The 16227-nt window shown below is 68.5% G+C and overlaps 3 protein-coding genes across 3 annotated transcripts; 1 reads left to right on the plus strand and 2 right to left on the minus strand.

Moving 5' to 3' along the window:
- Nucleotides 1–1926: 1926 nt before the first annotated feature.
- Nucleotides 1927–10330, minus strand: SEMA6C (semaphorin 6C; the record flags this gene model as incomplete). The annotated part of the gene is made up of 17 exons (XM_082011437.1): nucleotides 1927–4124; nucleotides 4637–4678; nucleotides 4886–4941; nucleotides 5033–5110; nucleotides 5451–5588; nucleotides 5997–6233; nucleotides 6509–6664; nucleotides 6745–6876; nucleotides 7070–7287; nucleotides 7806–7894; nucleotides 8271–8393; nucleotides 8473–8563; nucleotides 8949–9050; nucleotides 9319–9375; nucleotides 9461–9518; nucleotides 10026–10140; nucleotides 10225–10330. 17 exons carry the CDS (start codon nucleotides 10328–10330, stop codon nucleotides 3343–3345), a joined length of 2580 nt encoding a protein of 859 aa, XP_081867563.1. The 3' UTR covers nucleotides 1927–3342.
- A 2336-nt stretch (nucleotides 10331–12666) lies between these two features.
- Nucleotides 12667–13646, minus strand: LYSMD1 (LysM domain containing 1; the record flags this gene model as incomplete). Its single annotated transcript, XM_082011478.1, has 3 exons — nucleotides 12667–12811; nucleotides 12924–13192; nucleotides 13548–13646. 3 exons carry the CDS (start codon nucleotides 13644–13646, stop codon nucleotides 12667–12669), a joined length of 513 nt encoding a protein of 170 aa, XP_081867604.1.
- A 539-nt stretch (nucleotides 13647–14185) lies between these two features.
- On the plus strand, nucleotides 14186–16135 carry LOC309414191 (sodium channel modifier 1-like; the record flags this gene model as incomplete). Its single annotated transcript, XM_082011485.1, has 8 exons — nucleotides 14186–14236; nucleotides 14810–14880; nucleotides 14963–15051; nucleotides 15138–15235; nucleotides 15312–15406; nucleotides 15537–15682; nucleotides 15801–15933; nucleotides 16014–16135. 8 exons carry the CDS (start codon nucleotides 14186–14188, stop codon nucleotides 16111–16113), a joined length of 783 nt encoding a protein of 260 aa, XP_081867611.1. The 3' UTR covers nucleotides 16114–16135.
- Between the last annotated feature and the right edge of the window lie 92 nt (nucleotides 16136–16227).

The raw sequence follows: 16227 nt of genomic DNA on the forward strand, positions 1-16227 counted from the left end.
AGTTCCTCCTCGATTTTATGATATTGAGTCAAATGTTCTATTTGATGCTTCTGTGCTACACGGTAGCGTTAACTGATCGTAGATGCAAAACTGTGCATACGGCGCTTGCTGCAAGACAGCTTGGGAGTCGAGTTGTTCTGGAGATACGTATGTCACTTGTTTCTTTTTTTACTAAACAGTTTTTATTTTTAAAGATGCTAAAACCTTTTTTAACAAGCAGCTGATCTTGCTACTGAAACGTTCCTATGTTTGTTTGGTTTTTACTCTTTGCAGGCCTGTTTAGTGCAGGGACCCGTTTAGTACGGCGGATCATGGGTTTCAAGACGGCAGGGAAGTGGTTGGAAGCACCCCGAGTCATCGCGTGGAGCTTGCTAATGAAAGATTATCAAGTGAAGTTTAGAAAAACGCCGTCGCACAAGCTGTGCCGTCGGTCGCAAAAATGTTCTGAGGGCGAGGAGTGGCTGGCAGCTCCGAGGCCCTAGCAGCTGGCCTGCTCTCTGAGAGCTTCTCGCAAGATAAAAATTCGTAGCTCTTTTGGCCCATAGGTTGTTGCTTTGGGGGTTGCTGGGGTTTTTGTGTCCTAGTTTTGTAACCGTTGGCAGTATTCAAGGTAATAATTCAATGTCATGGTCCTTGCATTGCATTTGTTCCTGTTATTTCCGTGTGTGGCCGGATAACGTGGCTTTCTGTTGGTTCAGGTGCTGCCTTTGTTAACGTTTCTTTGCCGATAGATCAGCCCGTATCATGACGTCAGAGACGTAATATGGACTAACGAGTTCGTAAAGGTGTGAACGTACGGTCACAGCTCTGCAGGAATATCTCACCCCAGGAGGAAACTGCTTTTCATCCTCACGTCGGCCAGTTCCTGGAGGTCGGGCCTGAAAGGAAGGTGGGATCTGCCGAAATCCCGTCTTCGGCAACATTTGGCAGCGTTTTACCGGTCGGGCTCGCTAACGAGTGGTAGGGGAGGAAGGTTTATGTGGCTCTTATTGTAAAGGCTTCTTAAGACTTGCTGGGTTTTGAGAATCTAAGTGCATTTATTTATAACCGGTGTAGCTGTATTTATAAATAAGACTTTTTTATCTTTTTCCAAATGATGTCTTGAAGAAGGCTTTAATAATTATTTTTATGAAAGAATGTCTGGAGAGACTCAGTTCCTGGTTATTGATTACTTCAGCATTTCCTCGCTGACTTTGAGCGTGCGTTCAAGTTATTTTCTTTTGTTCCCCAGAATATTGACAATTTGGGTCTGTTTGAACTAAAAATCTGTGTTGGAGGGCTCGAGACAGTGTTAAAGTAAATCCAGGCAGATTCTTCTCATCCCCGGAAGCGTTTGCAGATGTAAAGGGACACTGTCAACTTTGGCTTTTACGTTTTTGCCCCAAATTTGTGCTTATTATTTGTAAATTTGAAGAACTCGGCAGCTGTAGTGTATATAAACACTGTGTTGTGCCTTCGACAGCACTGCGATTCTCCGTTATTTCCATCCTTCTCCTGAAAAGGGTCGGTTTTGCCAAAAAGTCCCTTCAGCTGGGAAACAAACTTCCCCTTCAGAAGAGGAGAAAAAATTCAAAAAAGGCCGTGGCGCTCACGGTAACTGGGTTTGGTTTAGAGAGTGGCAACAAATAAAGCTGACAGTGTTCTTGCTGCTTCGCCTTGCAGGGAGGGAGGAATCACACGTTTAATTTTATTTTTAGAAGTACTCGCGTAAGGGGTCTGAACAAAGACGAGGAGAATTTGATCTCCGCCCAGCATTCAGAAAGAATTTAAACCCGGTGCGACCTCTGCTTTTCCACAGAAAGGGTTTGGAGCCTTTTTAAGCCCAGAGCAGCAGTTTTCTGGTCGGTGCGTAGTCAGCCGTGGCAGCGTAGGGCTGTTGTGAGCGGGTAAATAACCTCCCACGGGAGTCCGGGCCCGACTCTGCCGCCTTGGGGCTTTGCTCGCCTGCGCCTTCTTCATCCTCGCGCCGCTTTCGCCGGCGTGCGGTGTTTGAAGAGGTTAAAGGCTACACAAACCCCTTTGCTCTCGAAGCCCACGCTCTTTGGCGAGGCAGAGCGGCCGAGCTCCCCCCTGCCCGCACATCCAGCCCCGCTTCCCCCTCCGCTGCGAGCTTGGGATCGCATCCGCGCTCGCTGCTGCGTGCTTGTGCGGGTGGGAGAATCCCGGCCCGCGTCCCGGGGACGCCGAGGCAGAAGTTGAGGTCTTAAAATGAAGGCGCGTTGTTCCTCCTTGGGGGACGAGGCGGCGTGGCGCTAACTAAACCAGTTTGGGTCCGATGAGACGTATTTTTCCCCTCCGTTCGTCGTAACGAGCTCGAACCGGTTCCCATTATCCGAAAGCGGAAGCAGGGCGTTGTAAATCCGGTGGGGATGAGCGGAGGAGGGCACGGTGACGCAAACTAAATCCTCTGCAGCCGACCACAACGGGGAATAACGGACCCCAGGTGTTAAGCTGAGCGTGGTGTGGGTCCCCGGGCACCCTCGGCCGGGGCCTTCCCTGTCCGTACCCCCTTCCACCCTGACCCAGCGCCCGCAGGGTGGTTCTTGGTGCCAAATCGGATTATTTGCCTAATCTGGCCTTTATCAGATTGTTTTGCCTGTGCCAGGCGCGGCGCCGGCGTATTTATCACAGAATAAACGGCTGCTTCACGGCGGCAGGTCCCTTGCAGACGCCGTTAGCGCTGGGCCGAGGAACCAACTGCTTGGGCCCCCACTACCCCCGGAGGGTGAACGTTGGGAAAGGCAGAATTTTCAACAGTTGTACTTTTTTTTTTGTTTTGGTTTTTTTTTTGGTACTGTGTTATAACAAAATGCCACTCTCTCCGTGAGCCGCTTTCCTTTCCCCCTGGTGTCAGCCCTATCCCCACGAGGGGCTCGGGGGTCTGCTGGCACCTTCTCCCCGCCATGACGCATCCCGCTCTCATCCCCCCTCACCAGACAGAGCCAGGCGGGCACCGGCGTGGGAGCAACCACGTATTTAATTGCCGTGGCCGCCGCGGGGCCGAGCCCTAGTCCTACACAGTAGGACGGACCCAGCTCTGGCGTGGAGAGCCGCCGCATCCCACGCCCGTCCTGGCGTCCCCGGGGTGGGGCCGCGGCGGCTCCAGCGCCCCCCAAAGCAGCGAATAAATTAGAAAGAATCAAAAAAAACCCAAAAACCCAACCCAAAAAGCCCTGGGAGCTGGGGCCATGGGGCCGCCGTCGCCCCAGGCTGGGCCACGGGGTCCCTCAGGGCTCAGGGCGCGCAGCCCGGGCCACGGCACCCTGCCACCCACGGCGGGCGATGGCTCTGGCGTCCCATGGGTGCTGCGGACCAGGAGGTCCCAGTGTCCCCGCCGGGGGCTCAGGGCCGCCCGGGGGCCGCCGGCACCAGCAGGGGCTTGGGCAGCACCGGGGGCTTCGTGGAGAGGGAGCGCTCAGGGGGGCTGGGCCGGGGCCCCCAGGGCAGCCCCCCCAGCGAGTGCATGCGGGTGAGCCCCCGGGCCAGGCCGGGTGGTCTCGCGGGTGCCCCCCCCAGCGAGTGTCTCTGGCCCAGGGGCCGCCGGGGCGGCGGGGGGCTGTCGGGGGGCACGTCCAGCCGCCGGGGCGCCCCGTCGCGGGGGGCCGGGGGCAGGCTGGGGAACGGGGCGCCCGGCTGCACCCGGTTGGCGAAGGAACCAGAGCCCGGGGGGGTCACCGGCCACCCTGAGCCCCCCGCCCCGTGCAGCCGCTGCAGCAGCTCCTCCAGCGTGGCCTTGGCTGGGGGTCCCGGGCCGGGGGGCTCTGGGCAGCCGGGGGTGCCAAGATGGGGGGCCTGGCCACGCCGGGGCTCTGCCGTCTGCTCCTGGGGTGTCTTGCTGGGTGGCTGCGGGGTGGCCTCGGGGGTGGGCAACTCGGGGGGGTCCCGCAGGCCCCCGGCCCCTCCCTGGGGCGGCAGCAGGGGGTAGAGGCGGGGGGCAGGCAGCTGTGCCAGGGGCCGGGGGGTGGCGGGGGGCTCCGGGGGTCCCTTGGGGACGGCGGGGCGGCGGCAGCAGGCGGCCAGCAGCCCGGCGGCCAGGGCCCCCAAGGTGAAGGCACCCAGCACGCAGCCCACCAGCACCGGCAGCGGCACCGTCGCCGCGGCCCCCGGCCCGGCCTGACGCACCCCTGCGGGAGCACCCATCAGCCTGGCCCCGGACCCCCGCGGCGTCCCTCCTGGTCCCTCTCCCGTCCCCGGGGTCCCCCCATCCCAGATCCCTCTCCCGTCCCCGGGGCCCCTCGTGGTCCCTGGGGTCACCCCACCTCAGATCCCTCTCCCGTCCCCGGGGTCCCCCCACCCCAGATCCCTCTCCCGTCCCTGGGGTCCCTCCTGGTCCCTGGGGTCCCCCCACCCCAGATCCCTCTCCCGTCCCTGAGGTCCCTCCTGGTCCCTGGGGTCCCCCCACCCCAGATCCCTCTCCCGTCCCTGGGGTCTCTCCTGGTCCCTGGGGTCCCCCCACCCCAGGTCCCTCTCCCATCCCTGGGGTCCCCCCACCCCAGGGCCCCTCCCAGTCTCTGGGGTCCCTCTCCCATTGCTGAGGGTCCCCCCCATCTCTGGGGTCCCTCTCCCATCCCAGGGGTCCCTCCCAGTCCTTGGGTCCCTCCCGGATGTCAGGGGGGCCAGACAGGGTGTCACTGACCATGGGCCAAGTCCCCATCACTGTCCCCCGCAGCTGGTGCCTCTGTGAGAGCAGAGCGCGGTGGGGCCAGGCCACCCGCGTCCCCCCACATCCCCCCGCGTCCCCCAATGTCCTCCACAGCCTCCGGTGTCACCCTGGTGCCACCTGCAGCCCCCCGTGACCTCACATCCCCAGAAGTTCCCACGGTGACCCTCCCTGTCCCCAAATATTCCCATGTCCCCAAGGCCCCTCAGTGTCACCCCCCTTCACCTTGACAGGTCCCAGTGGTCCCAGGGGATCCCTCCACATCCTGCTCGAAGCCGCTCCTGGGGCACACAGGGGGACGTCACCCACCATCCCCAGTGTGTGTCCCCCAGGAGGAGGGGACCCCCCAGGGCCACCGCGGGGATCACTTACGGAAGGTCCCCAGAGAAGGGGACGCAGCCCGCGGGGGGCAGCCAGACGCAGTAGGGGTCACGGGCGGCCAGGCAGCTCCTGCGCGGGGGGACCCAGGCGGCCGGGTGCTGGAGCCACCCTCGCACGCCCCTGTGCCCTCGCACGCTCGCGCACGCCACTGGCCCTCGCACGCCCCTGCGCCCTCGCACGTCTCCATGCCCTCGCACGCTCGTGCACACCCCTGTGCCCGCGCACGCTCGTGCACGCCCCTGTGCCCTCGCACGCTCGCGCACGCCGCTGGCTCTCGCACGCCCTCGTGCCCCACGCGCTCCCCGTGCCCGTGTGCGCCCCGGTGCCCTGGCACGTCCTCGCGCCCTTGCACACTCCCGTGCCCTCGCACACCCGCGTGCCCTCGCGCGCCCCGTCCAGCCCCGCTCACCTGCGGCAGGCGCCGTGCCGGGCACAGCGGCTCAGGGGCAGACGCACCAGGCACCCGGCGAAGGCGACGTAGAGCTCCCGGCCCGGCGGGTGCAGCTCCAGCCCCAGCACCCGGCTGGCGCCACGCGGCCCCTGGCACCTGTACCCCCCCATAGCACCCATCGTGACTGCACCCCCCCACGGCACCCCACAGCACCCCACAGCACCCATCGGCACCCTGCAGCTCCATGGCACCCACCAGCACCCCATGGCACCCGCGTGGCCCCGCAGCACCTGCACGCCCCAGAACACCCATCAGCACCCTACGGTACCTGCATGACCCCGTGGCACCCACCAGCTCCCCATGGCATCCACATGCACCCGCCAGCACCCATCAATGCCCTGTGGCACCCTCAGGGCCCCCCAGCACCCATATGGCACCCACACTACCACTGCACCCGTCAGTGCCCGCTGCCTCCCGGCACCCATCAACACCCATGAGCCCCCCAGCACCCCCACGTCCATGGTGCCCACGAGCCCCCCAGCACCCCCAGCCCCAGGCACTCACCGCCCGGGGTCGTAGAGGCTGATCTCCTCCAGCAGCAGCGTCTCGGAGCCGGCAGCCCCGGTGTCACCGGGCTCCCGGCTGTCACCGGGTGCCGGAGTGCCGCCGGGGTGCTGGGCGGCCCCGGGGTGCTGCGCGGCCGCCAGGACCTTCAGCACCCGCCCGTCCTCGGCGCCCAGGAAGAGCACGGTCTGGTTCCCCCGCGGCCCCGCGCCCGTGTCCACCGCCAGCTGCGTCAGCCTGCGCCCGAGCGCACCCTCGCACCCGCCTCGCGCGGGGCCTCGCGCGCGGCTCCGCGGCCGCTCGCACGCCCTCGCGCCGGGCTCCCGCACACCCTCGCACGAGGACTTCGCGCTGGCGCGCGCTGGGGCTTTGCACACCCTCGCCTGGCACCCTTGCGCACCCCTTCCTCCGCAGCACCCGCAGGACCGGCTGCACCCTCACCCCCCCGCGCACCCGCAGCCTCCTTGCACGGGCCACCCCGCGGTGTCACCCGTCCCCCCGCCGGGGAGCACCTGGTGCCGGTGCGGGTGAAGAGGGGCCGCCCGCCGGCGGGTGCCACGGCGCCGTGCAGCAGCGGGTGCTCCTTGGCGAAGGCCAACGTCTCGTCGGGGAAGTCGCCGGAGGTGACGACGCCGGCGGCCGGTCCCATCCCGGCGCAGCAGCCCGGCCTGCGGCACAGCCGGCGTGGGGACCCGGGCGGCCGCCGCACCTGGGAGCCCCCCGTGTCCGGGCGCGAGGGGGTGGGTACCTGGGTCGGGGCACCCTGTCCTCAGGCACCGGCGTCCAGGTGCCGGCGGCACCGCGGGGCTCGGCGAAGGGTCCCTCGAACGCCCGCTCCACGTCCGCCAGGTAGAAGGCACAGACGGCCGAGCCGGGGATGCTGCGGCAGCGGCGGGGGGTGGCACCGGCGCCGGGGACACCCCCGTCCCCTCCCGGGGCTGCCAGCCCGCCCCGTCGGTGGCCGCCGTCCCCTGTCCCGTGGGTCCTTCCCCCCGCCCCGTCCCCGTGCCCCAGCTCCCCTGTCCCCACAGCAGCGCACCCCCGGCCCCACGCCCCCGGCCCCGCCGCCGTGCCTGTTGGGCTGGGTGCCGAAGAGGGCGAGGACGGCGGGGCGCCCGTGCAGGGCGCGGGGGGGCGTCACCGCCTCCAGGACGTCGAAGTAGAAGATGGCGTCCCCGGGGACGGCGCACTGCAGCCGCACCTTCAGGAAGGACGTCCAGCGCCGCTCCAGCACCCGCGGGGAGCCGCCCCGGTCGTTGCGGCACACCCGCGCCACCCGCGCGACCGCCACCTGCGCCGGCACCGGCGGGCGTCAGCACCCGCGGGCCCGCGGGCGTCGGCAGCCGGGCGCCCATGGGCGTCAGCGCATAAGCACCCACAGATATCGGGACCCCAGGACCCTCAAGCATCGGCACCGGGGCACCCATGGGCGTCAGCTCCCAGGGACCCATGGGCATCGGCATTGGGGCACCCATGGGTGTCCGGCGCTCAGGGACACATGGGCATCAGCACCCGTGGGCGTCAGCACCCACGAGCATCAGCACTGTCACCCGGGCAGCCAGGGGCATTGGCACCTCGGGCCGGCACCCACGGCACCCCGCACGTGGGGGTAGCGCTCAGGGACACCCACGGGCGTCAGCCACCATGGGCGGGCACCCACGAGCGCCCGCAGGCAGCAGCGCCCTGGGGGGCACCAGCACCCAGCCAGACACCCCAGAGAGCAGTGCTGGGGTCTCCCCCGCCTCGATGCCAGGGGGATGGGCACCCGGGTGCCCCCACGTCCCCGCGCCCCCACGTCCCCGTGCCCACCTTGCCCAGGGCGCCCAGCTCCACGGCGACCTCCCTGAAGAAGAAGTAGACGTAGGGGCCGTAGGGCAGCGCCTGGACGAAGTGGGGCTCTGGGGGGCCGGGGGGGCCGTCAGCCCCACTGCCCCCACTCCCCGCCCCCTCCACGGCCCCAGCCCCCACGTCCCCCACAGCCCCCTGCCCCCCATCCGCCCCTACCCCTCTGCCCCAGCCCCATCTACACCTCTCCCCAGCCCCACAGCCCCCCCCCCAGCCCTACCCCCCTGCCCCTCGCCCCCCTACCCCTGTACCCCTCTAGCCACCCCGGCCCCCAATACACCCGTGCCCCTCTACCTGTCCCCAGCACCCCCCATGCCTGTCCCCCCTACCCCAGCCCCGTAGACACCCGCACCCCTCCACTGCATCCCCCGGACACCCGCGCGCCCTGCCCCGCCCCACGCAGCCCCCCGCCCCCCGGCAGCGGGGTACCCTGCAGCCAGCGGGAGCTGTACTTGAGGGTGCGCAGGGGGGGGCGGCCGGGGCTGAGGCTGCGGTAGATCACCGCGTCGCTCGCCTGGAAGTCGGCCACCGTGGCCGAGTACAGGCTGCCGTCTGTGGGGGACACGGACACACACCCCCCAGTGTCAGCCCTGTCCCCCCCCCGGGCATCCCCGCCCCGCCCAGCACCCACCGACGAAGAGGGCGACGATGCTCTGCTTGGCGTCGAAGGGGCACCGGGCCTGGCCGCTCACCTCCTCGCCCTCCTGCGCCAGGCTGCTCACCTGGGGGGGCCGAGGCGATGAGACCCCCCGCGCTCATCACACCCTCAGGCTGCCCCCAGCACGGAGATGCTGAGCACCCCCCGGCTCGTCACGCCTCCGGGCGCTGCTCCGCCGTGCTCCCCAGTGGGGGCTGAGACCCCCCCAGCTCATCACACCCATGCTCCCCAGTAGGGGCTGATACCCCCCGCGCTCATCACACCCTCAGCCTGCCCCCAGCACGGAGATGCTGAGCACCCCCCGGCTCGTCACGCCTCCGGGCGCTGCCCCGCTGCGCTCCCCAGTGGGGGCTGAGACCCCCCCAGCTCATCACACCCTCCCACCCTCCCCGGCAGAGGCTGAGACGCGCCCCGACTCGTGAGACCCTCGCCCCCCGGGCTCCCCCCACCTGGTAGGTGCGGCAGAGGGGGCTGAAGGCGTTGGTGCCGCAGGCCAGGAGGGTGCCGGCGTCGCGGGGCACCAGCACCCTGATGTAGTTGTGGCACTCGTCCTGCGCGGGGGCGGGGGGGACACGAGGGCATCACCACCTCCCCCTGCCCAGCCCCCCTGGTTTGCCCCCATCCCTTCCACTCCCCCATGCACCCCCGTACCCCCATACCCTGCACCCCGTGCCCCAACGCTACGTACCCCCACACCCCATGTGCTGTACCCCCACCCGTACCCCCATACCTCCCTACCCTACACCCCCGCACCCCCGTAGCCGTACCCCCACGCCCCTCCCACGCACCCCGCGCCCCGTGCCCCCCCGCACCCCGCACCTGCAGCCGGCCCCGCATGGCGCAGTTCTCCCTGTCCCGCGTCTCCCAGGTGAGGTGCTGCCGGGCGAGACGGGGGTGTGGGCACGGGGACCCCCCCTTGGCCCTCCCTTGTCCCCAGGGACGGTGGCCCCGGCCCCCTTACCCGCTCGGGGTACAGCGTCCCCTTGTCCTGCCCCAGGTCGAAGGCGTAGATGTGGTCCCTGGGAGGGGGGGGTGAGCGTGCGAGGGGCACGGGGGCGTGCGAGGGGACGCGAGGGCGCATGGGGACACACACCACGCACACGCACGAGGGACCGTGGGGCCGCGTGTGGGGCCACAGGAGGGAACACGAGGGCACAAGCACGCGCAAGCGTGCGGGAGCACACAGTGGTGGGCGCAAGCGTGCACAGGCAAGGATAATCGTGCTCGAGCGTGCAGAAGTGGGCACAAGTGCGTGCAAGTGTGCCCAAGCGTGCACAAGCGTAGACAAGAACACACAAGTTTGCACAAGTGTGCCCAGGCTCGCAGAAGCAAACAAGCCTTTAGAAGCACATGCAAGCGTGCACAAGCTTGCACCAGCTTGCACAAGCACGCAAAGGGGAGGATGAGCTTGCGCAAGCACAGACAAGCACGTACAAGCGCGCACAAGCGCGCATGAGCTCGCACAAGCGCCGCTAAGCACGCACAAGCGTGCCCAAGCGCGCGCGAGCGCGTGGGGCCCCGCTCACCGGGCGGTGACGAAGAGGGTGCCGTTGAGGCGCAGCATGCGCTGGAAGTCGAGGCCGAGCTGGGCCGTGACGTTGTCCCCCCGAAGGCCACCGAAGCGAGGGTAGGCGGCGGTGGCTGCGGGGACAAGGGGGGACACGTGGTGACACCCCGCCGCCCCCCCCCCGACTCCCGGCTTCCCCCCCGGCGCCCCACGCTCACCTGCCAGCCCCACGGTGCTGCGTGCCACCAGGTCCCGCGGGAAGGACTGCGCCGCGCCCCCCGCGATGAGGATGAGGAGGATGAAGGGCAGCGGGACCCCCGGCATCGTCGCAAGGGGGGACGCGCGGAGGGGACGCGGGGCCGAGGGTGACCCCGGGCTGCGAGGGGCTGATCTCAGGGGGGACACTGAGGCACGGGGGGGCACGGGCAGCTGAGGGGACAGTGGGGTCGTGCGCCCCGAGCGCAGGGATGGCTCTCCCAGTGCCCCCTCCCAGTGCTCCCAGTGCCCCCTCCTGGCAGTCCCAGTGCTCCCATCCCAGCGTCCCTGTGTCCCCCTCCCAGTGTCCCCAGTGCCTCCACCCAGCGTCCCCAGTGCTCCCTCCCAGTGGTCCCAGAGTCCCTCCCAGTGTCCCCAGTGCCCCCTTCCGGTCTCCCCAGTGCCCCTGCTCCAATGTGCCCATCCCAACGTCCCCAGACCCCCCACCTCAGTGCTCCCAGTGCTCCCAGTGCCCCGGGAACTGCTGCCAGCAGCGCCGGGACACCAGGCGCAGCACAAACGTGTGCAGCGGGGCACGGCTGCGCGCACCCCCGCACCCCCAGCCCGGCGCAGCACCCGCGTCCGGCTCCGCAGCACCCACCTGCACCCTCACAGCACCCCAAAACACCCCGCAACACCTCACTACAACACCCCGCCGACACCCCGCCACAGCACCCCACAACAGCCTCACAGCACCCCAAGTCTCCCCACAACACCCCAACACCCTCACAACACCCCACCTACACCCTCACCTACACCCCAAAACCAGCCCAAAGCCGCCCCGCCCCAACGCTCCACCGCCCCCCCCCCAACAGCCAACCTACACCCCGCAACACCCCGCAAGACCCCTCGCAACACCCCCCCGAGCCCGAGCCCGAGCCCGACCCCTCCGCGCTCGGTACCGGCTCCGCGCCCCGAGCGGCCCCGAGCAGCTCCGCCCCGGAACGGGCCGGGACCGGCCGGCGGCCGGAGTGGGGCCCGGGGGCGGGACCGGAGACCCCCGTGGGACCCCCCCCGGGGCACGGACCCCCCCCCGAGGCCACCCTATAGATAGTCGTTAATCCCCGTTAATGAGATGATCCTCATTAGCTGCTGCGGGCTGGGCTGGGCTGCGGGGCGCGGCTTGCACACGCGTGTGCACACACAAGCGTGGGAGTGGGCACAGCCACGAGCCCGGCGGGGGTGGACGCGCGTGTGCACACGCCCACGTGCAAATGTCCACGCGGAAATGTCCACGCACACAGGCGCGGGTGGATGCTCGCGCGCCGGCACGGCCGCGCACACACGTGCAGAGACCCTTGCACACGCGTGTGCGACGGGGCTGGCCGTCACCTCTGTCGCGCGCCCCACCCCGAGTGGGGACCCGTCAGCTCTCCTGCACCACGCGTGCACCTGGCCCAGTGGGGACCGGGAGCTACCGGGAGCTACTGGGAGCACTGGGAGCTACTGAGCTCCCCCCAGGTGACACTCGGGCTCCGGTCCCCAAGTGTCCCCAGCGCCCCCGGACGCGGGGGACAGGGGACCCTGGGGGCACCGCGGGGGACTGGGTGGCCCTGGGGGACCCTGGGGAGACCCCCGAGGCTCTGGGGGCTCCGGGGGGGGGGGGGTCCCGAGGGTGCAGGCACAGGGTGACACCTGGTGGCACTGTCTAGCGTGGCACCCAGGTCCCCTGGGTGACCTGGGGGACATACCGTGTCCCCAGGTGAGTGCCCGCACCCCCGGGGGTATGACTGTGTCCCCAGGGTGCTGACTGTCCCAGGGGGTGACCATGTCCCCCATGGGCTGACACTGTCCCCAAGGGGGGTGTCCACAGCCCCGAGGAGACTGTGTCTCCAAGGGGAATGACTGCGTCCGTGGGGGGTTAACTGTGTCCCCAGGGCTGTGACCATGTCCCCAAGGGGTGAATATGTCCCCAAGGGGGTGTGAAGGCGTCCCCGGGGGGGGTGACAAAACAGGCAGAGCCGGGTGACACTGCTCCATTTTATTTACAGGCTCTCGGGGTGGGGAGTGACTGTCCCCGTCCCCATGGGGGTCCAGGCACTGGTGTGGGGGTCCAGGCACTGGTGTGGGGGGTCCCACCCCCCCGAGAGCAAAGACATACAAATAAATACCACCAGAGGAAAAACAACAACGGGTAAATCTTGTCCCAGTTCCTCCCAGTACCTCCCAGTAGCCCTGTGACAGGGCTGGCTCTGCACCCAGGCATCAGGTGTCCTTGCAGCAGGACAGTTCCCTCAAAGAAGACAGGGAGGGGACACCACGTGCGTGTCCCCCCAAATCCCTGCGTCCCCTCCAGTATGCCCCAGCTGGGACTGGGTGCTGGGGCATGTCCCAGGGTCCCCATCACCGTCGGGTGGGAGTCACGGCGTGGCAGTCACAGCGACGTGTCCCCGGTGTCCCCTGTGTCACAGAGTGAAGATCTCATCCTCGGCGTCACGGAGGGCGGCTGCCCGCGGGGTCCTGGTGAGGGGTCGGGGGCCGAGGCGGGGGCCCCGGGGGGCCAGTGGGGCCCTGGCATCGGGGCTGTGGGTGCCTTCGGCCTCAGCCGTGCTGCAGGGGATGCAGCGGGGTGGCACTGAGGTGTGGCCCTGCCACCTGCCAAACCCACTCTCCAAAAGCCCCCGATCCGCCCGAAAAGGAGGGGCAGGACGGGCACGCTCACCCTGTGCCACTGGCGTGGAGCCGTTGTGCCGCCACCGCCTTGGAGCGACCGATCTCGGCGTCGAGCTGCCGCAAGAAATCAGTGGCCGAGAGGTCATGGCGGGACGGGGCAGCCGGGGTGTGCCCCGGCGGGACGGGCGCATCCTCGTCCTCATCCTTGTCCTGGGGGCAGGGTCCCCCCGGCTGTGCCGGTGCGGGGATGAGGAGGGTGGGCTTGAGGAAGATGGTGTCCGAGGTGTAGAGGCGGTTGGCGCGCTTGATCTGCTCCATCTGCTGGGGATGGGATGGGGACCGGGACGGGGACGGCGGGGGGACCGGGACCGGGATGGGGACAGGATAAGGGTGGGGACAGGGACAGGGACAGCGGTGGGGTGACAACGGAGGTAAGGACGGGACGGGACAGGGTGGGGGCAGCCGGAGGAACAGGGTGGGTGAGGGAAGGCGACAGGGACGGGGTGGGCAGGCGTGGCCCCATGGGGACCGCGGGGCTGCCGGGGGACCCCGGGGTCGTCCTGCCCCGCCGTCCCCCGGCGATCCTGCCCCACACCGCCCCACGGCCACCCGGCTGTCCCGTCCGTCCGTCCCCCTGTGCCCCACGGCACTCCCGGCCCCCGTGGCCGCTCACCGTCACCCCGTAGCGCAGCGCCAGTCCCGGCAGCGTGTCCCCGGGCTCCAGGCGGTGCTCGCGGGCCGAGGCCCCCGCTCCCCCGCTCCCCGCCGCCATGGCGGGACGGCCCCGCTCAGCCCCGGACCCCGCCAGCGCGGGGGGGGCTCATGCGAACGGCCCCGGCCCGGGCGGGGACCGGCCCAGGGCCCCGGCGCTCCGGCCGCCGCTCACGGGGGCGGACTCGGCCCCGCCACCGCCCCCGGGCCCCGGTGAGGCCGGAGACGCCAAACCCAGCCGCGCCGCCCTCGCGGAGGCCTCTGGCACTTGTAGTTCGGGATGGCGGGGGGGAACGACCCTCGAGCAGTTACGCCGCCACCCCCACTCCGGGATCCTCCCCGTTCCCCCGGCCACCCCCTCGGTCCCTCTCCCCGGAGGGGGGTCTCTGCCCCCCAACCCTCCGCGCGGGACGGCGTCACGGAACTACAATTCCCTTCATGCCGCGGGGCCGCGGCTGCCTGAACGCACGGCGGACCCTCCCGCCCCGCCCCTCGCGCTCTTTAATTGGTCGCCGCTCCCGCGTGCAGCCCGCTGGGAATAGCCACCCGGAAGCTGGACGGAAGGGGGGCGGTTCCCATAGTAACCGCCGGGCCGCCGCCATGTCCTTCAAGCGGGAGGGGGACGACGTCGGTCAGCTGGGGGTGCTGCAGGTGCGTCCCGGGACCCCCCGACCCACTCCCCTACTCCCCAGACGCCTCCCGGCCCCCCAGTAAGCCCGGGCCCGGCCTCCCTACATACCCCCCGGTTCGCCCCCTTGCTCCGGCCTGCCGTCCTCCCGGTTCCCCCCAGCCCTTCCCCGCGCCTCCTTGCCTGTAAATACCCCTCCTGCCCGCCGGCCTCCCTGCCTGCAAATGCTCCTCTGCCCCCCCAGTTCCCCCTCCCCTCTGGCCTCTCTTGACCCCACCTCAGGGTTCCCCTCCCAGCACCCCAAACACCTGCCTTGGCCCAGGCTGCTCCCCGAAGTTACCCCCTTCCCCTGCCTCAACCTGCCCCCGTCGCCCAAACCGCCCCCTCCCCAGCCTTGACACCCCAATTCCCCCCCCAGTCTCCCCCTTGCTCCCTCAGAGAGGTGTTCCCAGGCTGCTGAGGTTTCCTGGTCTAAGGGGGGGACAGGGCTGGGGGCGAGGGCTGGTTCCCTGTGGGGTGAGTTGGGTCAGACCCCCCGCTCCAGCAGCAGGCACAGGGGGGACGAGCGCTCACCCGGCCCCCTCGGTTTCTCCCAGAAAAGACGTGTAGCGGACCTGTTGGCCAACTACATCCCCGAGGACGAGGCGCTGCTGTTGAGGAGCGGGAGGTGAGTGGGAACCCCGAGGGCAGCCCCCCACCGCCAGCTGTTTGTGGGGTCCTGACAGCAGCTTTCCTCCTCCTTGGCATAGGTACGCCTGCACGGTGTGCGCCCACCGCCCCGTCTTTGACACGCTGGACGTGCTGACAGTGCACAGGGCTGGCAAGAAGCACATGGGCAGTAAGTGGGGGGCCGGCGGCAGGGTGGGCTGCACCAAGCGAGCATGGCATCCATGGCACCCCCCATCCCCTTTGCTCTCTTCGCAGGCCTGCAACACTTCTACAGCAGGAAGCGCTTGCTCCAGGATGCGGCCCAGAGGCGGCAGCACGAGCAGGAGGTGCAGGCAGAGGAGGCAGGCACGCAGGTTGGTGAGGACTCCCCTTCCTCACCCTGCTGGACCCCCTGGCCGGGCCCCACTGAGCTCTGTCCTCTCTCCCCAGGGCTCCCCGGCCCCTCTTCTGGCACGGACGAGGAGGATTGCCCGGAACGCTCTGCTGAAAGCCGCTCCCTACAGCAGCTGCTGCCGGAGGACAGGGTAAGACCTTTGGTTTTGCTGCTGGAGGATGAGAGAAAGCTCTGGGCTTTCCGGGAGGGACCGGCAGCACCACGGCCTCACCGCCATTAGGCGTTTGTGGGATGAGGCTGTGACTCCTTCCCCTTTGCAGGGTGGAGGGAAGCAGCTCACGGGCTTGCGTGACCCGGACGGGGCCGAGTGCCGCCCTGGCACCTCCGGAACCGTCACAGAAGGACGGAGCAGCTGTGGATGCCAGCCCTGCAGCCCTGCTGCCAGGGCACCGCGGCGGGCAAGCAGGTAAGAGCCGGCCAGGGGCTCCGGGGCTGTGCTGGCACCAGCGGGACAGGGCGCCCGGGCTCTCAGCTGGGCCTCTCCCGTTTCTGCGGGTCCCTCCAGCCCCTCTTCGCCCTCCCAGGCACACCGAAGGCGGCTCTGGCCCGAACGCAGCGGGGTGGCAAAGGAAAAGCCTCCTCATCAGCCCTGAGCCGGCCCGAAGCCCTCAGCCCCGAGAGACGCCAGGCCCTGGAGCGATACCTGCAGCTGCGGAGGTGAGTCTTGGGCCTCGTCGGTGGGGGGAACCACGTAACAAGCCGCCTCTCACTCTGTCCGTTTGTCCATCTGTCCCCAGTGCCGGCTGGATCCAGGACCGCTCTGGCAAGTGGGTGAAGGACGAAAACGCCGAATTCGACTCCGACGAGGATGAGCCGCCTGCGCTGCTGCCGGCCTGAGGCCCCCCCTCTGCCCTGCCGGTCCACCTGGGGACAGTCCCCCTGGTCTGTCCCCAAGCCCCACCATTAATAGAGGCAGCTGGAGAGGACGGAGGTGTCCGAGCTGTTGGGGCA

The sequence above is a fragment of the Phaethon aethereus genome (assembly GCF_964289735.1).
Source record: "Phaethon aethereus genome assembly, chromosome: 28".
In the NCBI taxonomy this organism is placed as follows: domain Eukaryota; kingdom Metazoa; phylum Chordata; class Aves; order Phaethontiformes; family Phaethontidae; genus Phaethon; species Phaethon aethereus.